This window comes from Mustela nigripes, chromosome 13 (genome assembly GCF_022355385.1).
Source record: "Mustela nigripes isolate SB6536 chromosome 13, MUSNIG.SB6536, whole genome shotgun sequence".
Taxonomy (NCBI): Eukaryota; Metazoa; Chordata; class Mammalia; order Carnivora; family Mustelidae; genus Mustela; species Mustela nigripes.
In genome coordinates this window covers 36,682,558-36,708,329 of record NC_081569.1, presented here as the reverse complement: position 1 = coordinate 36,708,329, position 25,772 = coordinate 36,682,558, and the positions used below count along the sequence as shown (strand labels likewise).

At 34.6% G+C, this 25,772-nt stretch overlaps 2 protein-coding genes across 4 annotated transcripts in view; one reads left to right on the top strand and one right to left on the bottom strand.

Moving 5' to 3' along the window:
* The window catches only part of MNS1 (meiosis specific nuclear structural 1), a 40,842-nt gene that overhangs the window by 10,390 nt on the left and 4,680 nt on the right, over positions 1 to 25,772 (top strand). For both annotated transcript variants that reach the window (XM_059371977.1, XM_059371976.1), the window contains 6 exons: positions 3,844 to 3,971; positions 12,661 to 12,763; positions 15,069 to 15,298; positions 16,083 to 16,299; positions 16,401 to 16,508; positions 22,261 to 22,518. In XM_059371977.1, the coding sequence (XP_059227960.1) occupies positions 3,844 to 3,971; positions 12,661 to 12,763; positions 15,069 to 15,298; positions 16,083 to 16,299; positions 16,401 to 16,508; positions 22,261 to 22,518 (1,044 nt within the window). The remainder of the gene's footprint in view (positions 1 to 3,843; positions 3,972 to 12,660; positions 12,764 to 15,068; positions 15,299 to 16,082; positions 16,300 to 16,400; positions 16,509 to 22,260; positions 22,519 to 25,772) is intronic.
* The window catches only part of TEX9 (testis expressed 9), an 80,338-nt gene continuing 68,165 nt past the window's right edge, over positions 13,600 to 25,772 (bottom strand). For both annotated transcript variants that reach the window (XM_059371978.1, XM_059371980.1), the window contains one exon: positions 13,600 to 13,923. In XM_059371978.1, the coding sequence (XP_059227961.1) occupies positions 13,759 to 13,923 (165 nt within the window). In that variant the 3' untranslated portion in view covers positions 13,600 to 13,758. The remainder of the gene's footprint in view (positions 13,924 to 25,772) is intronic.

Below are 25,772 nucleotides of genomic sequence, written 5' to 3'. Positions count from 1 at the left end.
TCTAATGTATTGATGTACCAGTTGTTTATCCATCTGCCTGTTGAAAAAAATCTGTGTTGTTTCCAGTTTATGGCAACTGCAACTAAAGCTGCTATAAGCTTTTATTACAAACTTTAATATGAAAGCAAATTTTTATTTCTCTTAGCTAGATATCTGGGAATAGGATGGTTGGGTCATATGGTAGGTGTTTGCTTCATTTGGTGAGAAACTGCCAAACCATTTTGCAAAGGCGTTGCTTTATTTTGCATTTCCTCAAGTCATGTATGAGAACTCCAGCTGCTTTGTGTTATCACCAGTACTTGCAGTTGCTTTTTGTTAATTGAAATTATTATTTAGATAATTATGGAGTCATCTGCAGTTGTAAGAAATAATACAGAGAGTCCCAATATACCCTGTACTAATTTTCCTAATGGCACACCTTGCAAAGCTATAGTATAATATCAGAAGCAAGACATCAGCAATGTCACAGTCCACCCACCTTATTCAGATTTCCCTTTTAGTTGTGCTCATTTGTGTGTGTGTGTGTGTGTGTGTGTGTGTAGTTCTGTACAGTTTATCACATGTGAGGTTTGTATATCCAATGCCACAGTCAAGATCCGGGGGAGTTCCATGACAAGGATCCCTCATTTCGTCCTTTCATAAACATCATCATCTCTTTCTTGGATACACCTACCTCATCCCTGACTCTGGCAACCATTAATTTTGCCATTTCAAAAATGTTATCTGTATTACTTAACAATAACAGACCAAAAAAAATCCTTTAATGGGTAGATGATTTCAATAGCCATTTCTCCAAAGAAGACACACAAATGGACAATAAGCACAAAAAAAGATGCTCAACATCATTAGTCATTAGGGAGATGCAAATCAAAATCAGTTAGGTGCCCCTTCAGAACCATGAAGTTTGTGTGCACGTGTGCTCGCTTGCTTTCTCTCTCTCTTTCTCTATTTTTTTTTAAAGATTTTTAAAAATTTTATTTATTTATTTGATAGAGATCACAAGTAGGCAGAGAGGCAGGCAGAGAGAGAGGGGAAAGCAGGTGCCCTGCTGAGCAGAGAGCCTGATGCGGGGCTCGATCGCAGGACCCTGAGATCATGACCTGAGCTGAAGGCAGAGGTTTAACCCACTGAGCCACCCAGGCGCCCCATGCTATATATTTTTTTAAAAATTTAAAAAGGACATTAAATGTTGACGAAGAGGTAGAGAATCTGGAAGCCTTATACATTGCTGTGGAAATGGAAGATGCTGTGGTGGCTGTGGAAAGCTCTCGGGCAGTTCCTCAAAAAGTTAAATGTAATTGCTATGTGACCCAGCAATTCTTCTTCTAAACATACAGCCGAGACTACTGAAAACATGTTCACACAAGAACTTATACATAAATATTCAAAGCAATACTATTCACAGTAGCTGGAATTTGGCTGTTGACCATGACGCAAGTGCCCTCAGCTGATGCCTAGACAGACCACATGTGTTCTAGCTATACAGTGAGTATCATACCGGCACAAAAGGGAATGACGTTCCCATACATGCTGCAACATGGTTGAACCTTGAAAAAGTTACACTTTTTAAGTGAAAGAAGCCACAGGCAAGATGGCCACAGATTGTATGATTTCATTTAAATGAAATATCTAGAATAGCAAATCCATAGAGACAGAAAGTAGATTAGTGGTTGCCAGGGGCTAGGAGGTAGGTGGACGGGTGAGTGACGGCCAACAGGTATGGAGTTTTTCTGGGGCTGAGGAAACCATGCTGTAATGTTAAAAACTTACACAAACACACACGCAAAATCCCACAAGTAGATGTTTATAGCAGCTTTATTCATAATTGCCCAAACTTGTAAACTACTAAGATGTCCTTTAGTAGACGAATGGATCACTAATCCAGACTATCGAATATTATCCTGTGCTAAAAGAATGCACCATCAAGCCATGAAAAGACATGGAGAAACCTTACATGTGTATTACTAAGTGAAGCAAACCTGAAAAGCCTTCAGACTGCATGATTACGACTATATACCAACCTGGAAAAGGCAAAATTCTAGGGATTGTAAAGAGATCAGAGGTTGTCAGGGATTTGGGGGAGGGAAGGATGAATAGGCAGGGCAGAGGATTTTTTAGGGCAGTGAAACTACTGTGTCCTTAAACGTTTCTCATACCCACAGAATATACCACCAAGTTAAACCTACTGTAAACCATGTACTTTGGGTGATTGTGTCAATGTAGGTTAGTTGATTTTAACAAATGTACCACTTGGTGGGGAATATTGATAGTGAGGCGGGGCAGAGAGAGAGAGAGAGTGTGTGTGTGTGTGTGTGTATGCGCGTGCACGCACGGGCGCAGCAGGTATATGGGAACTCTGTTAATTGTGCTCAGTTTTGTTGTGAACCCAAAACTGCTCCAAAAATAGTCTGTTCAAAAAAAGTCCTGAAACTAGATAGTGATGATTGTTATGCAACACTGTGAATATACTAAAAAACCACTGAGTTATGAATTGTGAAAGGTGAATTTATGCTATGGGAATCAAAACTCAATTTTAAAATAAGGAACATGTTCCAAGAACATTATATAAATGGGATCAGACAATCTACAACCTTTTGGGATTGTTTTCACTCAGCTTAATTCCTAGGAATTCATCCAGGTTATTGCTAGTGTCAATACTTCATTCCCTGTTGTTGCTGAGTGCTCTCTGTGGTATGGAGGTACCACAGGTTATCTGCCTAGTCACCTGTTGAGGTATGTCTTTTTCCAGTATTGGCTGTTTTGAATGAATCTGCTGTAGACATTTGGGTACAGGATCTTAAATAAACATAAGTTTTCATTTCTCTGTGCTAAATGCGTGAGTGCAGTTATTGAGTCATATGGTAATTGCATGTTAGCTTTATAACAGACTACTGAACTGTTTTCCAGAGTGGGACTACCAATTTACATTCCCACCCAGGAATAGGTGAGAAATGCAGTTTCTCACCAACATTCGCCTTGCCACTATTTTTTATTTTAGCCATTCTAATAGGTCTGCGGTGGTCTATCATTTTAATTCGCAGTTCCGGATGGCTAATGATGTTGAACATCTTCTCATGTGCTTATTCTTTCTAAACACAGAATTTAGTTAAGCCTCTAGATCTTTCTACCACTTTACAGGAGATACAAAAGAGAAGCAAGTTGAATGGTATCCTGGGGAAACAGTCAAATTTAGGATGTTTTGGGACATTCTATGGGCTACATATACTAATTTCTACAACAAATCAATGGTTTGAGGAAAGAAGTATGTATATGGGACGACTGTTATGGAATGAAAGAGACATAAGAGAAATAATAGCTAGATGCAACATGTGGCACTTGTTTGGATTTTGATTTGAAAAAGCAAACAAAAAGTACCTTTGAGACAATTGGGAGAACTTGAAAACGGACAAGGCTTTAGACCTTACTAAGGAATTACTGTTTGGACATGGTAAAGCTATGGTTGTTACATAAAATGAAATTCTTTTCAGATAGAGATCAACAATGAATTGTTTACATGGTAATGACGTATCTAGCCTATGTTTTAAAATAGTCTAGCAGAAAAGAACAAAGGAAAAAATGAAATTGGAGTGGACAAGTAGAGAAAGAAGACTGGAAAATTATGATAGTTATTAAAAGTGAGTGATGGCTAGCTGAGCGTATATTTTAATATTCTTCTTACTATTGATTAAAATTTCCAGGGTAAAATGTTTAGAAAAGCACTTATTGAAATAGTGTTTTGTATTTTAAAATAAAACACAAATGTTTGTTGCTCTGAAGCTTTGATGAAAAACATCTGATTCTGGAGGACAAATAACTGAAGTTACTTTAAAAAAAAAAATTCAGGCAGAAGAAAACAAAAGATTGAGGAAACTCCAGCTTGAACAAGAAGAAAAATTGGCTATGGAATTGTCGAAACTAAAACATCAAAGTCTAAAGGATGAAAAGATGAGGCAACAAGTAAGAGAAAACAGGTATCTTGGTTTATATAAATTTCATTTATTTTGTCTTTGCCTTTAAACTTTTATCTAATGAAAAAAAATTTTTTCTTTATGTCATTGCACTTTGTTAATATTTTGTCTGGAAATACTTTGTTTTAAATGCTATGTATATTCATTTGGGAAAAGAAGTCGTATTCAAAGAAGTGAAGTATTTAAGGTGAAAATAAATAGTAATTGTTTCTTTTTTTAAAATGACCTAAAAAATAGACTCATGAGGGGCACCTGAGTGGCTCAGTCATCTAAGCATCTGACTTCGGCTCAGGTTATCATCTCGGGGTCCTGGGATACAGCCCCACATCAAACTTCCAGCTCAACAGGGAGTCTACTTGTCTCTCCCCCCACCCCCCCGCCAACCCATGTGCTCATGCTCTCTTTCAAATAAATAAAATCTTTTAAAAAAATGATACATGAATCTTACTCTTAAGTGAAACCTTAGGGGATACATAATTTAATTTTCTACCCAGACATAAGTTTTCTACAGTATTTCTGGCAAGTGGATGGTTGGCTATGGCTCAATACCTCTAGTAATTGGGATAGAAACTTCTTTTTTAATTCAGGCCTCAATTTGAATAATCTTTTTTCCCATATTGTTTCAAAACTAATTTCCCTGTAACTTTCATGCATTTATTTCAGTTCTGCTCTGATGAAAATCATATTTAGTTCTTATTTAGGATATCCTTTCATATTTATGAATTCCCCAAATGTTTTCTTCTATAAGATAAATATCCTTCATTTGTTCCATATATAATATGATTTCAAGTTTCTTCACCATCTGGTTTTTCTCTGTAGATGTAATTTACACAATTATTGTTCTAAAATATTGCCCTCATAATTGTGTATAATGTTGCAAGATAGTGCTTTCTAGTAGTGGGACTGTTAACTACATTGTTCTTTAATATATTTCTTAATATTGCTTAGAATGGAATTGCTTTTTGAAGCAGGCATGCCACACTGTTGACTAAAACTCAGGGCTAACTAAATGCTCATTCTATAGTTATATAGTTGAATATATTAGAAATTTACTTTGATAATTGTTATGTATTATCTTACCTGAGCTGGACTTCCGTAGGATATTATATGACCTGTGGGTGAGCTTCAGGGATTTTGAGCTTCACTAAAGTATATTTATGTGTTTGACAAATGTACCCATTGTATTATAACTTTGATCACATTCTTTAAGGGATTACTAATATTTTTTTTTTTAAAGATTTTATTTATTTATTTGGCAGACAGATCACAAGTAGGCAGAGAGGCAGGCAGAGAGAGAGAGAGGAGGAAGCAGGCTCTCTGCTGAGCAGAGAGCCCGATGCGGGGCTCGATCCCAGGACCCTGAGACGATGACCTGAGCCGATGACCTGAGCCGAAAGCAGAGGCTTTAACCCACTGAGCCACCCAGGCGCCCCAGGGATTACTAATATTTAAAGGGTTAAATATGAAGACTTACGTCTTCATATTATTCTAGTTGCAAAGTGTCTTTTTGGACATTAAGTCTCTAATCATTGTTAGCTGTTCCTCATGGGTTTATGTTGTCTGGAGATGAAATAACTATTTCATCATGTATTTGTCTAATTCACTGATCTAAAAATTAAATAGAGGAATTTTCTACTTCTAGCAATTTTTAGACAAGGTGATTCAAATAAAGGCTTTTTCTGAGAACAGAATATCTGGAGAAAGTATAAAAGTAAGATCTGAGAGAGGAAGGAAACCAGAATGGTAAGCTTGGCATTTGTAGTTACATTTCCCCTGGAGGTTCTGCTGATTCCAAAAGGATGGCTGAGAGGTCAATAAGCATATTGCATATTGCAAGGTGTCCAACATCATTTTACAAGTTTTATGCTTAAGATTTGTACACTTTAGTGTATGTTTTACGTCACTAATACAGAATTCAATTAGATTTTATTAGATAGATACAGATGAAGAGATAATGTTAGTTAGTGGAAAATATCCAGAATAAAGCACAGAGAGACAAAAGGGTAGAAAGATAGAAAAGAAAACTTAAAAGAGGTAAGGTCTATGATGGAAAGTTCTAACAGATGTATAATTTTAGTTGTAGGAGTAGAAATAAAAGAGGATGATGCAGAAGCAGTGTTTGAAAAGACACTGGGCAAGAATTTCCAAATATGATAAAGGAAATAAAGCCACAGGTTAAAACACAAAAAATGACGAAAAGATACCTATACTCATCCTACTCAAACTTTTGAAAGGAAACAATAATGAGAATCACAAAAGCAGCCCCACAAAAGACGATTACCTTCACAGGAGCAGCAATCAGAAGTGTGACTAAATGTGAAAGCCAGCAGTGAAAACGAGAAGACCGGAGATTGAAAGGGCAAAGGAAAGTAATGGCCCATCTAGAATTCTGTATTTTGTGAAAATTTTCTTCAAACTTAAGGCAAAAGTCATTCAGTTGAGTACTTTTTCAAATAGAATATGCTGTTTCTAAGCAGTGTCAAGACTTCTAAGAGTTTTTCACTTTGTGCATAAGCCATGATAGAATTTTGACTGATACAGAAATGGACCATTATTCCAATTAGTGTTTTCATCTGTGGATTGGCAGGTCTAAATTCAAGAAAATGTTTACTGTGGTACTCAAAATATATCCTAAGTTATTGAAAGTCATTTATAGTAAGATTAAGCTCCTTAAATTAAAAGAAAGAATTTTTAAAACCCAGGGTCAATTTTGAAAGCTCATTGAAAATTTTATTTTAAATAATTGAGTTTGAAAGTCACAAGATTATTTTGTTATTTGATTTTTGAACACATGATTTTTTTTTTAATCCAAGAAAATATTTAAGACACTTGCTCACTGCTTTTAACTTGAAATGCTTTAACTCTCTATTTTTAGAAGTCTTTTTTTTTTTTTTTAAGATTTTTAAATTATTTATTTGACAGAGATTACAAGTAGACAGAGAGAAGGGGAAGCAGGCTCCCTGCCCAGCAGAGAGCCCGATGCGGGGCTCGATCCCAGGACCCTGAAATCATGATCTGAGCCAAAGGCAGAGGCTTAACCCACTGAGCCACCCAGGTGCCTGAGAAGTCCTTTTTTTAATTAAAGCATGAATCAATTAATAATTACACATGTGATTAACAATTTTAGTCAATTATTTAAAATTATGATTAATTGTATAATTATAATTACACAATTTATAATTACATAATTGGCAACTGTACATTTATCACATTGTTAACACATAGTTTTACGAAAGGAAAGAAGTATCTCATGTATAATTTGTATTTAAGTTCAGCAAAAACTAGCTCAAAGAGAAGATAAGACCTAGTCTTCCCTTATTAAATACATAACCAGTTCCTTGCTGATACCAGTACAATTAAAACAATCAAAGGTTTATAGCAACCTAGTGAATGCTGAATCAAGAAAAAGGCAACTTAGAAATGGTAGCAAAGTTTGTGGTATTATTTGTTTTACTTGTCTTTGCTTCTTCCCCTCCCAGCTCTGAGGCAGTCTAGAAGGCAGTAGTAGCTCATATTGTATCTATCCCTGGTTCTGGAGAGAGCAGAGCAGATCTTATTAGAAAATTATTGTATATGTATGTTTAACCTACTTGGGAGCTGCCTGAAGGATTGACACAAGATGCCTATCTCTATTTCACATAACTCCTAACTCAGGCCAGAAAAGCATATTGTATCTCTGATAATATGTATCAGAATATGTAAGGGATCCCTACAATTTAACAACAAAAGACAATGCAGTTCAAAAATATGCGAAGTACTTAGAGATTTATTCAAAGTAGACAGACAAAAACACTCAACATCCTCAGTCATTAGGGAAATTGCTAGGATAGCTGTAATAAAAATAATGGAAATTGGAACCCTTGGACATTGCTGGTAGGAATTTAAAATGGTGCAAGCACTGTGGAAAGCAGTTCAGCGATTTTCAAAAAGTTAAATATACAATTACCATATGATTTAGTAATTCCAGGCCTTGGTGGGTATCCACAAGGATTAAGTCTGAAAGCAGACTTAATCAGATATTTTTACACTAGTGTTTAATGCAGCATTATTCATTATTCATAATAGCCAAAAGGTGGGAACAATCCAAATGTCCATCAATAGATGAATAGATAATCTTTGATATAGATAATATCATTCAGTTTTGAAAAGGAATGATGTTCTGATACCTGCTACAATATGGTTGAACAATAAAAGCAATATGTTAAGGAAGTAAGCCAGACATAAGAGGATAAATACTGTATAATTCCACTTATGTGAAATACTAGTACAGGTAAATTTATAGAGACGAAAAAGTAGTTAGACGTTACCAAGAGTTAGGGAAAGGGAAGAATGGGGAGTTATTTACTTAAATGAGTACAGCATTTCTATTTAGAATGATGAAAATTTCTGGAAAGAGTGATAGATGGTTGTAGAATATTGTGAATGTAATTAACATCACTGAATTGTATACATAAAATAGTTAAAAATGGCAAATTTTTGTTTTGTGTATTTTACCACAATAAAAGTTATAGGATTAAAAAAAAAAGCTTATATGGTTTAGCTAAAACTGTTACTCAAGAGTCATTTATAATCTGAAATGACTACTAGAAATGAAGGCTCCCTCTGGAATTATTAGAAAATGAACAGCAAATTTCCATCTGGAAGGATTACAAAAGAATATAGAAGAACAATAAGAGCAGAAACAAATACAAGAGGGTGTAAACATAAAGTAGAATCAAAGCCAAGAATTGTGCCTTAAAAAGGCTAGTAAAATTGATAACCCTTTACAAGAATGATAAAGTGTAACAGAATTCATGAATAACCAATTTTTTTTTTAGAATGGATGATAGGATATCACTATAGATCATACAAAAATTTGCTAGATTATAGGATATTGTGAACAATTTGATACAAATATGGAAATTTAGATAAATTCATAAATAGAACATTTTACCAAACTGGCACAAGTTGTAACAGAAACCTAAATGTTTCTATAACTTTTAGACTTTTACATCGATAATTAACCTTGTTCACAAAGAAACCTATGTGGTTAGGTGGTTGATGAATTTTACCAAACACTCAATAACACCAGTCTCACATAGTTTTGCTGAATGGGAAAAGAGGGAACACTTCCCAGTTGATTTTTAATCAGGTCAGTACCTGAATAGGGTTAAAAATTATAGACTAATTTTTCTCTTGAATTTAGCTATTGTAATTAGAAATTAGTATCAAATCCAGTGGCAAGTGAGAAAGATATTATTACATCTGACCAAATTTTAACTTATCCTAGGGAATCTAAAGTGGGTTTAACTAGAAAATCAATACATGCAATTCATCCCATTAACAGAATATCATAGAAAAACTATATGAGCAGAAAAAGCCAATTGATATAAATCAATTTTAAAAAATTTTAAAAAGGATTAGGAAATGAGGAATAAAATGGAGTTTACAGTAACATCATACTTAATGGCAAATGTTAAACACTTTTTAAGAAGACAGGGATGCTTGCTATAATACCTTCAACTCATCTTTGTATGGACATACTAGCCAGTGCAATAATGCAAGAAAAGTAAATGAAAGGTGTTAGGATTGGCAGTAAAGAAATAAAACTTTAATTATTCCTAGATGATATCACTGTGTATGTAGAAAATCCAAAAGAATCTATGTATAAATTATAAGTTCAGCAGTGTTTTTGGATGTGAAGTCAATATTTGTATTTCTTCATTAATTGTATTTCTATAGATTAACAATTAGAGAACAAAATTTTAAAAAATAATTTGTACAAGAGCATAAAAAATAAATACCTAATAAAAGAGGTATAAAACCTCAACACTGAGAGAAAACAAAAAAATAAACCATTATTGTAATTTTTTTTTTTTTAGTTTATTTATTTGAGAGAGAGAAAGAGAGCATGAAAGGGGAGAGGTGAAAGGGAGAAACAGACTCCCTGCTGAGCAGGGACCGCCCCCCCCCCCATGTGGGGCTCCGTCCAGGGGATCCAGGATCATGACCGGAGCCAAAGGCAGTTGCTTAACCAACTGAGCCACCCATTCACCCCCAAAATAAACCATTATTAATAGCTTTTAAAACCTAAATAATTGGAAGGATATACCAGCTTAACTGAATTAAAAACTCAGTATTGGGAAAATGTCAATACTCATTCATAGATTCAGTATAGTCCTATTCAGAATTTCAGCCAGTATTGTTTATAGTGACACTTGAAGAGCTGATTCTAAAATGTACATAGAAATGCAAAGTACCAAGAATAACTAAGATGATCTTTAAGAAGACCAAAATTGGAGATTTATTCTCTAGGGTGTGAAAAATTATAAAGCTCCAATAATCATGATAATATTCTGTGGTTTTAGCACAGAATAAACAAATGGATCAATGGAATGGAATGGAGCCCATCTTCTCACCCAGAAAATTTAAACCCTAATGGCCTAAGGCATCCTTTATTTGTAGTGAATTAACTAACCTCCTATCAATCTAAAACAATGCCAACTATATATGGTCTATGAGAAAATTAATATACAGTTACTCAGTCTTCCATGGGGCTAATTTCTTTTAGGGAACCCCAGCTGAGGAAGGATGGGATATATTCAACAACGGATCCATGCATAGATGTACACTTGAACTTTATGACATTGCAGAGAACTGTCACTGTTCTGGTACTGCAGAGCAATCAGAAATGGAGAGTTTTATAAAATGGTACTGGATCAATTCAATAGCTATATGTACAAAAATGAACTTGATTTTCACCTCACACTACATACAAAAATCAATTCTTGAATGATTGTAGTCTAAAAGTCAATAGTGAAACAAAGTTTTGAGAGACTAATATAAGAAAATGCCTTTATGTCTGTGCAGTAGGCAACATTTCTTAAAACATGACACAGAAGTCATGGACAATGAAGAAAAAGATTGGTGTATTAGAATACTTCTCTTCATCTAAAGAAACTGAGAGTAAGTACAGACTGGAATGATACATTTGCAGTGCATAGAAGCAACGAAAGACTTATATCAAGAATTTATAAATAACTTTTATGCAGCAGTAAGAAGTTGACAATGTAGTCTAAAAACAGGCAAAAAAATATTGAACAATAACTTCACAGAAGATGTAGGAATGACTCAAACTTGTGGGAAGATCTCAGTTTTAGGAAAACAAATTAAAACCCTAATGATATATTACACACCCACAAGAGTGGTTAAAGCGAAAAAGAATGACAAGACTAAAGAGTGTTACTAGGATGTGTAGCAGTGTAAGCACTAGGAGTATGAAGCTGTGCAAAGCATTAGAAAGCTGGCATTTTCTACTGCATTGGAACACAGCCTACCCTGAGATTCAGATGTTTCACTTCTAGGTAAATATCCAATAGAAATGTGTGTACTTGTCCTTCAAACAAAAGTCACTTATTTGCATGTTAGTTTTTGGAATTTGATGGACTTTGCCTCAGAGAGGTAATTTTATAAATTTGTGATTGGGTTCATATGTTGGTTTACAGATACTAATACCTAATTCCAACAAAACCCCTTATAAATATATTGCAGTCTATTAGAGTAAAATATGTAGATTAACCTAGAAACTTAATCCTCATTTAAATTATTATTTTTTATGAAAGAAAGCGATCTTGTGTCATATACATTTATACCTACAACAGTAAGGGCAAGAAGGACACATCACAACACCAAGAATAGCTTACCCATGAAGACTGTCTCTTTGGAGGTATAGGGTACTTATAAGTTGTTTATAATTAGGTGAGTGCCTTTGTTCTAGAAAGAATTAAGATGTGTTTGGGGCATCTGGGTGGCTCAGCTCAGGCCATGATCTCAGGGTTGTGAGAGCAAGCCCTGCACTGGGCTCCAGGCTCAGTGCAGAGTCTGCTTCAGACTCTCTGTCCCTCTGCCTCCCCACAACTCTCTCTTTCTAAAATAAATAATACATTTTTTTTAAAAAAAGAATTAATTTGTGCATCCAAGTAACCATCTAAGGACCCTTCCAACTCAGAATTCTCATGTTCAGAATTCTGGCACATTGAGAAGTTATATATGGCAGATTGTTTTCCACTAAAGCTAGGGAAAGAATTCATTCAAAAGCAGTTTAGAGATTATCTGAGGGCAATCCTCATTTTTAACAGATAAGCAAACAGAGAATTGAAGCAAACTTGCCCATGGTCATTCCTCTTCATCATCATTATCAAAAAATATTCATAGAATGTTTATATTCTATATTCAATTCATAGAATGTTTACTCTGTAACAGGTACTTTTCTAAGCTTTTTATACACATTAACTAATTCCCATAGCTAACCCTTCTACGGGTAACAAAACCGAGGTATAAAATTTAAGTCATTTGCTTTAAAGCACTCCACTATAGTTCTTTTAGCTCAATAGCATTAGTGGCTGGACAGAAGTTTTAACCAATATCGATAAACCATCTTCTCTAAGTGACTCTGGCAAAAGGATTTTTAGTGATGATTATTGGAAATAAAAGGGTTGTTTTGTCTAGAAAATTAATTATAATACGTCACTTCATATGCATTCTGAGTTTTCTTTGGGTGAAGGGAGGAAAGGATATTGTTTTCAAGGTATTTAATAATATCTTTGACATTTAGGAAAAAAGTTCTTTTAAACTTCAGATCGAGACTTCTAAAATAGGAAGAAATATGGTCCTCAATTTTATATTTCTTTCTTTCTTTTTTTTTTTTTAACAGTATTGAGCTCAGAGAATTGGAGAAAAAATTAAAAGCCGCTTACATGAATAAAGAAAGGGCAGCCCAGATTGCAGAGAAGGATGCCATTAAATACGAGCAAATGGTAATCATGTTTCTGGTCATTATGTTTTCTGTATTTTTAGCTTCATTTAGGAAACCACAAATAGACCAATTTTGTGAAAATTGTTATATAGGATAAGGAATTTACACTGCTAGTTTTCTTAAATACTTTTATACTTTTCAGATACTTAAGGTACAGGAACTCCTAGATTATTTAATAGTGAGCCTTGTTTAATTTAATATTAGAACCTTTCAGAGACCCAAAGAATGAGGTTACTGTTTAGAATGGTTATACTCAGTCTGAGCATTCCTATGGTCTCACTGATTATTCTTTGACAAATCAATATAGTACAAATTGTTAGTGTGATCAATATATTTTAGAATGTTATTAAATTTTTTATGTGGTAAATGTTTTAAAAATTGAAGTGTTTCATAATTTTAGGCAGGAAACATGCCTGTTTTTTAAATATCTCCCTCTTCTTTTTCTATTTTTAATCCTCCTCCTAACTCCTGACATACTGCCAAGTTAGGGCAAGAGTTATTCTTGGGCAAAGGAGTTTCAGACACGCTTACCAGTGGTGTTATACAGTAAATATAGAATAGGGTTTACTGAGTTAATACTTCCAAGCAGGGTGCACACCATCATTTGATGGCTAGATGGTAGATGAAGAGGTCTGACTGTTGATTACATGGTTTTGTAAGTTCCTTCTGCTTGTTTCTCTATTATTTAGAGCATTTTGGTGGTAGAGTTCCTTCTCTCCTAGATCCCTTTCAAAGATATTATACAACTATTAAAGAGAAGAGGTAGGGTAAATGTTCTGGCTTTTAAAGTTGGTCTGAATATATTTTAGGCGAAAAAGAAAAAAAGCTGCAGAAAAATCGAGTTGGACAATAATACATACCACAGACCATTTATTTAAACCTGTATGTGTACATCAGCCATGTGTGGATCTCAACACACATATATGTTCACATACACATACAATTAGAGGAATAATATCAAAATACTTAACCAGCGCCATGTGATAAAGTCATCTACTACGATGAGATGCTGGCCCCAGTGATCTGTGTGTGCGTGTGTCGGTGCGGGAGAAGTCGGGAGCTTTGCACGGCAGGCTCTCGACTGGCATCGCTTTTGGTGAGACAGGTTGTAGGAGAGCATGAGGAGACTTCATTTCCTAAGCCACATAGTTCTTTTCTAAGCTTGAAGAAATAAAGTAGAACATAAACAATGTACTCTTTGGCTAGTAGTTTGCAGTTTTACCCCAATACTTGAGGTTTATCAAAGCAACTGTACATTTTAATCTGACTCCTTAAAGAATTTTCTCCATTTTCTAAATAAAATTGGTTCATAAAGATTAAACTCAAATAGTCCTAGAACTTGACTATGTGTATGGCACCTACGGCAATGTGTACATAAATGTTTTTATCATTTCACATTTTTTTTTAAAGAACCTAGTACAGCATGTGGTAAGAAAATAGAAGCAGAGAAAGAGTTTTGGTCAAGTCCTATTAATAGTGTATTTGGTGTGAAGGCATCAGTTGGATCAGGAATAGCATTCAGCATTCATAGTTTAATCTGCTTCTTCTTGTCTGTTTGATGCTATTAACCATTCTAGTGTTTGGATTGTGATCATAATGGTAAAAGGTAACAAAAATTGCCTCAATATATTTAATTTACAATTTATTTGGTTACTGATTTCAAAATGCTCAAAATCAATAAGAGGTTTAACCTAGTTAAGAAGCAAGATTGTCTCCAACTCAGAGGGAATTGTCTTGAGTGAGTGAATTAAAAGCCACAGAAAACAGACACAGTAATATACAAGGCTCTTCTAAGTTAAAGTGATTATAAAGGGCATTTAATAAACGAGAGATGATGGACTTCAAGGGCCAGAGGCAAGAAGGAAAGTTTAGGTTGGGAAAATAAGAGTTGCTCAGAGCTGTTTAATAGCACACCTCTATGAAAAAGAGTACCAACCTTGTTGTAAATGCACCTGATACACAATGACGTTAAGAATTGCCTATATGCTTTTAAATAAAAGAAAAAGGGGACTGCTGCTTTTTAAACATAGTATTAATTAGGTACTTCTAATTTTATTTGCTGTTTGTCAAATGTGGAGTTACTAGTTATCCTTTTCCTGTATTTCCTTGAGACCTACTTGAAGGAATGGGAAAGCCTCTTTAAGGTTTGACTCATCATTCAAACCCTTCAGGTGACAGTAACTTCCCTTAGATGAAAATGTTTTATGCAGTAGGCTTTATAATAATCCATTACATCTGTTTTGAAATATTCTATCATACTGTGCTCACATTTGAAAATGGAAAGATGAATCTTGTTTTAATAACAGAAACGTGATGCTGAAATAGCCAAAACCATGATGGAGGAACACGAGAGAGCAGTAAAGGAAGAGAATGCTGCGGAAGACAAACGGAATCAAGTAAAAGCACAGTATTATCTTGACTTAGAGAAACAACTTGAAGAACAAGAGAAGAAAAAACAGGAAGCATATGAGCAGTTACTAAAAGAGAAACTCATGATTGATGAAATTGTTAGGAAAATTTATGAAGAAGATCAATTGTAAGTTTATCCCAGCTTTTTTCCATGTCTAAACATTGAGATTCGATTGATCTTAAGCCCGTTTTGAAGACATAAAGCAACTGAACAGTGCCTAGTACGTAGTAAGTCCTCAGTAAATGTTATAATCATATAAACTAGAACTCTTGTTTATCTTTGTAAGCATGACAGTTACCTGATAACAAATGTTTATTAAGTAACAAAATGATGAAACCTTTGTTTTTCTTAAATATGCACATATCGTGTCAGAGGACTTGTATTCTGATCATTTCTTGGCTAGACAGTGGAAGTGCAGGTTGTTGGCCTTTCTGAAGTGAGATGCATAAAACTTCATTAATAGTTTAGAGGAGAGGTATAAGTAGTATTTCACTCAGAAGATTCATACCTGTCATTATATTTAGTGGTACACAGTGGATACTCAAAATGTTTGTGGTATTAATGAATGAATAAACTGTAAGTAGAAAAGCTGTGGGGCGCCTAGTTGGCTCTGTCATTTAAGCATCTGACTCTTGATTTTGGTTCAGGTCATGATCTCAGGGTTGTGAGACTGACCCCATGTCAAGCTCCAGGCTCAGTGGGGGGTCTGCTTGAGATTCTCCTCCCTCTGTCCCTCGCTCTGTTCATCTGTGCGCACGTGCGCGGCGCTCTCTCTCTCTCTCTCTCAAATAAATAAATAGGTAAGTAAATAGAAAAGCTGTTTTTGCCCATGTTATTATCAACTGAAGGAAATGACACATTTTTCAATATTATTTCTATTACTATAAAACTACTCATTATTGCTTTTTAGGGAAAGACAGAAAAAGTTAGAAAAAATGAATGTAACTCGAAAGTATATAGAAGAGTTTCAGAAAGAGCAGGCTCTCTGGAGAAAGAAGAAACGTGAGGAGATGGAAGAAGAAAACAGAAAAATTACAGAATTCGCCAACATGCAGCAACAAAGAGAAGAAGATCGGATGGCAAAAGTTCAAGAAAATGAAGAGAAAAGACTACAGCTTCAGAACATGGTAATAAAATAGCCACTACTTTAACACTAGAGAAATTCTGAAATACTTGTTTTAGAATTTGTTTCCTATTAACGTTTGTGTGTTTCTTTAAAATTTAATAGTTGACTCAGAAATTGGAAGAAATGCTGCGGCAACGTGAAGATTTGGAACAAGTGCGACAAGAATTATACGAGGAAGAGCAAGCTGAAATATATAGGATGAAACTAAGAGTAAGTTTTGGAAATGGAAAGAATGATTAACATAGAGCATATCACTTTGAGATGAAGCAGTAGAAAAATGGTAGATCTAAATCCAACTATATTGGTAATTATAGTATGTGTAAATAGTATAAACACTAAAATTAGGGGCACCTGGGTGGCTCAGTTGGTTAAGCGTCTGCCTTCAGCTCAGGTCATGATCTCCAAGCCCTGGGACTGAGCTCTGTATCAGGCTCTCTGCTCCCTGCTTCTCCCTCTCCTCTGCTCCTTCCCCTGCTTATGCTTTCTCTCTCACTCTGTCTCCTTCTCTCTGTGAGATAAGTAAATAAAAGCTTTTAAAACAAACCACCACTAAAATTAGAAGAATTTTCAGGCTGGATAAAAAAGCTAGTCCTAGGCAGCAGTTAACAGCGTAAAAGGTGTGATTCAACTGTCTCCCCTGTGAGAAACACAATTTAAGTATGAAGACATATAGTTTAAAAACAGAAGGATGGGGAGAGATTTACTAATCACTAATCAAAAGCAAGTTAGGGTGGAAATCATGATGCCAATAGGATAAATTCATCTAGAGGCTGGAACAGCCCTAAAGGTGGCTGAGCCTAAATAAAGCTTCAAAATGGATGAAATAAAACTGAAAGGAGAAAGAGACAAATCTATAATTATAGTTGAAGATTTCAATATTCCTTCTTAATAGTGTATAGAATAGTCAGAAAACCACAGGAAACAGTGTTGAATAATATCGTATTCTGACCTCATGTCAGGATGACGTGCCAGTTTTCTAACTGAGTTGTTAGTTTATTGTAGAGTTTTGAGAGTTGTTTATGTTATTCTAGTTACTAGTCCTTTGTCAGGTTTGTAGGTTTACAAATTTTCTCTTATCTGTAGCTCGCCTTTTCATCTTCTTACAGGGTCTTTCTCCAAGCAAATGTTTTCGGTTTCTATGAGGTCCAGTTCACCAATTTTAATTTTTATAGATCATAATTTGACATCAATTCTAGGAAGTTTTTGTCTAAATCCTGACGAATTTTTTTTTCTAAAAGTTTTTACTCTTACATTTGTATCTGTGATCTGCTTTCAGTTAGTATTTCTTATAGGGTATGAAACTTGGGTCATGGTTTTTGCTTTTAGATGTTCCGTTGCCCCTACCAATTGTTGAAAAGATTTTCTATCTTACATCAAATTGCTTTTAGAACTTTATTGAAACAGTTAAGTATATTTGTATGGGTCTGTTCCTGGACCTCTGTTTTGCTCTATTGATCTATGTATCTATCCCTCCATCCATACCACACAGAATTGATTACTGTAGCTTCAAATTGATTACTGTAGTCTTCAAATTTACTTTAGCCTTTCCATATATATTTTAGAATAATCTTATCTCTATCTACAAAAATAGCCTTCTGGGATTTTGATAGGAATTGCATTAAATCTGAGTATCCATTTGGGGAGAATTGACATGTTCACAATGTTGAGTCTACCAGTCCATGAACATAATACGATTCCCATTTATATTATCTTTGAATAGTTTCCTCAGTGTTTTATAGTTTTTAGTATATAAATCCTGTATGTGCTTTATAGATTTATATTTAAATATTTCAATTTTTTGAGCAATTATAAATGGAATTTGTTTTAATTCCAGTATCCATGGACTCATTATTAGTGAATTAACTTTATATTGATCTTGTATCTCATAACCTTCCCGTATTCACTTAGTAACTTGTAGGAGTTTTTTTTTCCCCTACATAACCAGTCATGTTTTCTGCGAGTAGGGAGTCTTCTTTTTTCTTATCTTTATCTTTTTAATTTACTTTTCTTGCTTTATTGTACTAACTGAAACTTCTAGCTTTGTCTATCACTATGTTGAATAAGAGTGACGAAATAGACGTCAACTCTCTTTGTTGCCTATTTAAGGGGAAAGCATGCTGTTAACTGTACTTTGTTTTGTAGACAGATGTTCTTTATTAACTTAAAGTTCTCTTCTATCCCTATTTTTCTGAAGGTTTTTATCATGAAGGTTTTGTCAAATGCTTTTTCTACACTTATAGATAAGATCATGTGCTTTTTCTTCTTTATCCTGGTGGATTACATTGTTTTTTTTTTTTGAATACTGAAACAGTCTTCATTCACTGGAATAAATCCCACTGGTATATAATTTTTAATGTATGGCTGGATTCTATTTTCTGATATTATGCTAAGGATTTTTTTCACTCATATTTATGAGGAATATTGGTTTTAAGTTTTCTGTTTTTATACTGGTGTCAGGATAATACGATATTCATAAAATAAAAAGGGAAGTTTTCCCTCCTCTCCTATCTTCTGGAAGATTGTATAAAATTGGTTTTAATTCTTCATTAAACATTTGGTAGTATTTTCCAATGAAACTATCTGGCCCCGGAGTTTTAAATTATTAATTCAATGTCCTTAATAGATATAGGGCAATTCAAATGATCTTATTTCATATTTGGTTAGTATTAATGACTTGTGTTTAAGGAAGTTATCCATTTTCTCTAAGTTGTCAAACTTGTGTGTGTAGAATTGTTCATACAATTCCCTTATTATCCTTTGGATGTCTGCAGGGTCTCTAGTGGTATTCCATGTTTCATTTCTGATATTGGTAATGTGTTTCTATTTTATGGTCACTCTTTTGGTTTTTCAAGTTACTGACTTTTAATATCGGCTTTCATGAGGTATAACTAACATATACACTTGTAAGATATTTAAAGTATACAGTATATGGTGATTTGATAAAAGTTTACATTGGGAAATGATTCTCTCCATCTACTTAATTAATATCTATCACCTCACATGTTTATCTTTGTGTTGAGAGCATTTAAATTCTACTCTTGGCAAATTTTGTTATACAATACAGTGTTATTTTAACTATAGTCACTATGTTTTACATTAGCTCCTCAGAACTTATTCATCTTATAGCTGAACTCTGTACCCTTTTACCAACCTCTGCCTATTTTCCCTGCCCTCCAGTTTATTATTTTCTGTCTTATTATATACAAAAATTAACTGAAATGAATGAGACAAACAAAAAAACTGAAACTACAAAATCTCTAGAAGAAAACACTGCAGAAAGACCTTATAACCTTTAGAAGGGTGAAGATATTTTAGTAGTTTAAAAAGGCAAGACCCATAAAGGGTCTTTTCCATAAAGGAAAAAGTTGAATTGGGTTTCATCAAAACTAGTAACTTCCTAACACTTAGGAAAATGTAAATGTAAGCCACAGTCTGGGAAACAGTATTCCCTACATGTATCTTACAAAACCTTTTCTTGAGAACATAGAATGTTTATAACTCAATAATAGAATACAAAGAACCCAGTGTTTATTAATGAACAAGAAATCTGAACAAACATTTCATTAAACAAATATATGAGTAGCCAATATACAATAAATTGTTAGCTTTTAGTATTATTTTTAATATTTTTCAGCTATATTAAAACAGATCATTTTAGATACTGTTTCATCAGTGAGGAGGAAACCAAAAACCACGTATTGATATAAAAACCAATTGCATATATATTCTTAATGACTAACTGCATAGAAGAAATGTAAAATATGTACATTTCTTTTTAAAAACAATGTAATCGATTTATATATATCTAGTATCAAGTTACCCAAAAAAGTTAAGGAACTAAAGTGTGGTGGAGTTGGTGGGGGCTGGGAGTTAACACCCTTGGGGTAATTCCTCAGCCAAGAGGGGATAGAAATTAAGGGATGAATGCTTCTTCCTGTCAGCCTTGTGGACACACCTGAAAGGTGCTCCATGCATTCCTCACAAGGTCTTGGCAGGATTAAGCCACAGTTGCCCGATAGTAACCAGTTAACTGATGTACCCATGTGTTGGCTTTTCTTCCTTCTCTATTTCTCTCTGCTTTTCTCTCACTGATGCTTCCTGAGATCTTCTCTCATAAAATATGTATACACAAATATTTGTGTAAGGCTCTGCTTTCATAGGAGAACCCAGACCAAGATACCTCTAAAAGTTTCCAGACTCAGAGTAGTTTTACAGCAAATTATTTCAAACCTTCAGTAAATAGCTATTTCTTAAACCACATTATGGGTTGTAAAATTATGCAGTCCATATTACTTATATGTATAAAATCCTGATCCAAACAGATCTAAGAGTACAGGAACACTTTTCTAGTAGAAAAAAGCAGAATTGTGTTTTGTTTTGTTTTGCTAACACTTCCCTGATTTTTACCCAGATGTCTTTACCATTACTAAAATTTGTATGGGAGATGGGTCCCAGGAGATGTCATCAATTCATTTGATTCAATGTGTGTTTTCGGTGTATTAGGTATTATGATAAGCTCTGGAGGAATTCAAAGCTGAGACAGTATCTGCCTTCACTGAGCCTTCTGACTTCTATATCATACATGGCAGATGAACACAAACTATAATATCATAACACCGTGCCCAGTATCATAAACTAAAATAACAGATATGATACATAAAATTTTTTTTAAAATGCCCTCTAGAATTTATAGTTAGTGAGGAGATAGGGCACAGGCATATCAAATAAAATTAAATGTTGGGAAAATTGAATGGTATCAAAGGCCCAAAAGAGAATTCTAATTCCTAAAAGGAATTAGAGTGATTAGAAAAGACTTTCTGGAGGTGAGATCTGAACAGATTAGATAGAGGTAAGTGAGGACAAAGAGGTTGAATATTCAAGATAATGAACAGAGTTACCATCACTGATATTCCAGACTGATTCACTTAAAACCCACTCCTACCCTTTTTGTCTTACTTTATTATAAAGACTATAAAATTGAAAACACATTTCTCTTCTTTTAGCCATAATTCTTCATACGACCTACGTAATCTCCGGTTATCCTTGCACTTAAAGGTGTGAAGACAGAAGTAGGCGAAGTGAGGTTGCAAATCATACATAGAAGACTGGGTCGTTGGGAATAGTTTTGGTAGTTACCATCATGGAATTTGAGCCATGATGGTTAACTCTACAAAAAATAGATGGTAACCAAGATGGCAGCTGGTTCCCTGGCCCTCTATGCCATCTGCTGGCCTGTAGTAAATCCCTTATAGTTTGTGTTACATGTAAAACCCTGCTCACACAGCTGTTGTTAAGGCAGTATTTTGAATGCCTTGAGGATATGGCTTACCTCCTGGAAATTGTGTTAGAATTAGGCAAGGCTGGTTACAGTGGAGAAGGAATTAAAATTTATATCAGTCCTAATTGGATAACAATAAAGCAAAAATAGAATCTAGATGTTAGATGGATGGTCACTGTAAACATTTTTCAGTTATGTTTAAAATTTTTTATTAATAAAATGTTAGGAAAATTAAAGCTTGTAGGAAAAGACTTTAACTGTGCCAAGTAATTTTGAATTTTCCCAAAAAACTTGTGATTGTCATTTCTAGATTGCTATTCTGAAAAATATTTACCAGTGATTTGAACCACAGTTTCAGGCAAGATTCTAGAATGATTCATAGTGGGTAAATAATATTTCACAGATTTAATAACCTCAGGTGTGTAAAAAAGTTTTTATATCAGTTCCTTCCAAAATATATATAAATTAAAATTTAAAAAGAAAAGAAGGCAATCCATAGGTAACATGTCCTTTATCCAGTGAGTCTTAAAAGGATGGGGAAAAGTGTTATCTTGAAAAAATTAGTTTTTCAGTTTTGTTTCTTATTTTAACACTGCACGCAACCAAACTCTATCCACCCTTTCTTTGTAAATCTGCTGTAAAGAAACAGTTACTGAATTAATATTTATATGGATTGTTGTTTAGGAGGAAGCAGAAGAGAAATTGAGAAAGCAAAGGGAGTTGAAGCAAGATTTTATAGAACAAATGGCCCTGAAGGAATTAGTACTCCAGGCTGCGAAAGAGGAAGAGGAGACCTTCAGAAAGGCTATGCTAGCTAAGCTTGCTGAGGATGATCGGATAGAACTGATGAATGCTCAGAAACAAAGAATGAAGCAACTAGAACACAGGAGGGCTGTGGAAAAACTCATTGAAGAGCGTCGCAACCAGTTCCTTGCAGACAAAGTAAGAAAGTGTTCTGTTTTTTTAATTATCACTGAACCAACAATCAGCTCATCTGTTCCTCCACTAAGCATTTAACTGAGACCCTTGCTGTTAGGTTATCTGTTTACTAACATATGGTATAGACGTTTTCTGACCAATCATTCCTTAATGCATCTAGAATATATTTATTGATGCTTTCCATTGTGCTAGACACTGGTTGGCTGGTGTTGAGAACATAAATACAACTAAGTCCATGATATCTATGAGTTTATGGTCTTGTATAAAAATATATAAAAGCAATCATTATAAAGATAGGCCATGTACATGTGATAATAATTATATAGGTATGGGCATCTTGGTATGGTAGAGGGGACACAGATCATGAATGCCCTGGATGCTATTTTAAGGAAAGTGTTCTTTATCCAGGTGGACCCACTGAAGAATTAAGTAGGCTACATGGTTAAGTTCTGCACTTGGAAAGATGACTTGAGTAGGGATATTGGGGTAGAGTGAGGGGAGTAAGACTGGAGACAAAGAGACCAGTTAGGACATTACTATGGTAAGTCAGTGAGAGGTGGGGAAAACCCATGCAAATGGAGAAAGGGGGAGATACGAGGGAGATAGCTTTGATGGGGCTTGGTGACCAGTTAGGTCTGGAGAGGTAAGAGCAGGATTATGGCTGCTGCTACTACTACTAAATAATACTACTGCTACCATCTTCAGTGAATGGGTGAGGTCCTGAAGAAAACAAAGAAAAATGGATTTCAAGGGGATATATAATTCCATTTTGTCCACATTAATTCTTAGGCCCCAGGGGGAGATTTCTTAGCTGGCAATGTAGATTTCAGAGTTGGAGAGGGAACTAGATTTGTGCCTTTGGACACATATGTTTCATTCATAAACCTGAAATAATACTTAAATAATCTGCCTCACTAGAGTGTTGAGCTATAAGAACCAAATAATATATAAGTACTCTGTAAGTACAAATAGCTCTAAATATGAAGAATACAGATTAGGCATATGGTAAATATTTGATTAATGGAAGTGGTAGCAGTTAACAATGGAAATTTATTGTTTACATACATCATTCACTATTCTAAGCTCATTATAAGCAAAGTGATAACTTTAAATTTTCAACCCTGTGAGTTAGGTAATATTCTACCCCCATTTTAAAGATGTGGAAACTAAGGCATATAGAGATGACATATATATTGCTCAAGGTTTCACAGCAAGTAAGTAGCAGAGAAGGGATTAATAAAGTTACTTATGGTAATGAGGATCTCTTCCTGTATGGGTGGACAGGAAGAAATCTTGAGATATTCTTGTAATAACAGATACTGACCTGTTAGGCATGCTGCTGAGTGTTGGTGAAGGAAACAAAATAAAAATTAATTCTGGTAGCTTCTAGGGTAGTGCAAAAAATAGGGTACAAATTTGTAAAAGACTTGATTATATATAAAATTATACTAAGAGTACATTTCCTAAATGTACTATGTAAACATTTATAGAATTTGGTAGTTGTAATTTACTAATTGTGCAATATGGTTGACCCATGAACAGCACATGGGTGCTGAACCATCCCCCTCACCCAGTCAAATATCCACAATTAACTTCTGACTCCCCCAAAACTTAATAACCTACTGAGGAACAGAAGCCTTACTGATAACATAAAGATTCAATTAGCACATATTTTATATATGTATTACATCCTACATTCTCAAAGTAAGCCAGAGAAAAGAAAATGTTATCAAGAAAATAATAAGAGAAAATACATTCACAGTACTATATTGTATTTATTGAAAAAAAAAATTACTGGTAAGGGGACCTGTGCAGTTCAAACCTGTGTTATTCATGGGTCAACTGGACATTTCTGGCAGAACTATGTGGGTTTACCTGGAAATACATAAAAGATGAATAAAGGCAGAAGGCTATTCTAAGTTGGCAACATATGGAAATACCACAACCAGAAACTTGAATGATAGGCAGAGGAGTCTAGATAAGATACAATAGGAAACTGATGATCTTTAGCAAGAGGAGAAGGTAGTAATTCAAGAAAGAGGTGATGAGGACCTGGAATAGGTTCACAAAGCAATGGAAGCAAGAAAGGGAAGAGTTTAAATATTTTTAAAGTAAGATGAGACTGGTATAGCTTTTTTGGACCATGAAGGGTAGAGTGGAAGAGGGAGTCAAAATAACTCCCAAGGTTTTAAATATTAGAAACTCAAAGACTACCAAATGCTGTTGTGTTATGAGGTAGAACAAAAAAGATATAATACTTCAGTTTAAATCATGGTGTGTTTGAAATGGAAATGCAAATTGAAAATATTCTTAAGGCAGTTGACCCAGAAGAACAAAGCTTAGGTCAAATTTTCCTACAAATACATATCTCACATTAAGCAGCACAGAGAGAGGTTCAAGCTAAGATGATTCCTCCAAACAGTAAGAGGGCCAGTCAAGTCTTGGTGAACATTCTTACTTGATGGTAGGAGGAGGAGGAAGAAAACAATGACATGACCAAGAGATGTTAGAAAGGCAAGAGAATCTGGATGGTGTATCACAGAAAACCAAGAGAGATCAGCTCTGTCTTTTGCCTGCTCCATGAAGTGTTAAGATACTTTGGCTCGCCTCTCTTCTTAACGTCACACCATAGTTCTGTTGCCATATTTCCAGATGTCTAAATGACAAAGTTGGAAACAATTTGTCTTAATTTTCTTTAATGTAAATATTCCTAGTATGAAGCTGTGTGCTTCAAGTGTCTAAAATTGGGTCACATCCCAAGGCAAGGGTGGATTTTCATTATCATGGAACATGATAATCCTTTCCATTATAATCCTATGAGGCTCTAACTGATTTCTAGATTTTGAAGATATTCCTAAATAGGTATCTATAATACTGTCTAGCTTTTTAAGAAATCATATGTTTAGGCAGACAAAAATCTGAAACTCCCCAGGAAGCAGTTTCCTACTACCAGCTATTCAGAATTTGTCCTAAATGGACAACCTGGTTTCAGAGTTTTCTAAACTCTTTATCCTAGTTTAGTATAAAAATATTTATTAGGATATTTAATGTGTTTACCACATCCTAAGAAGAGAAATCTTGTATTATACCCAAATTAGAGACTATACATCATTGGACAAAAATTTAACAAGTGAGTTTTTCTCACAACATTATAGAACTTTCTTGTATCTCCTTTTTATAAGGAACACATCAGTTAGAATTAGGTTTGGCTACAGGTACAGAGACCAAATTTATGGTGTCTTAGTAGATAGTTTATT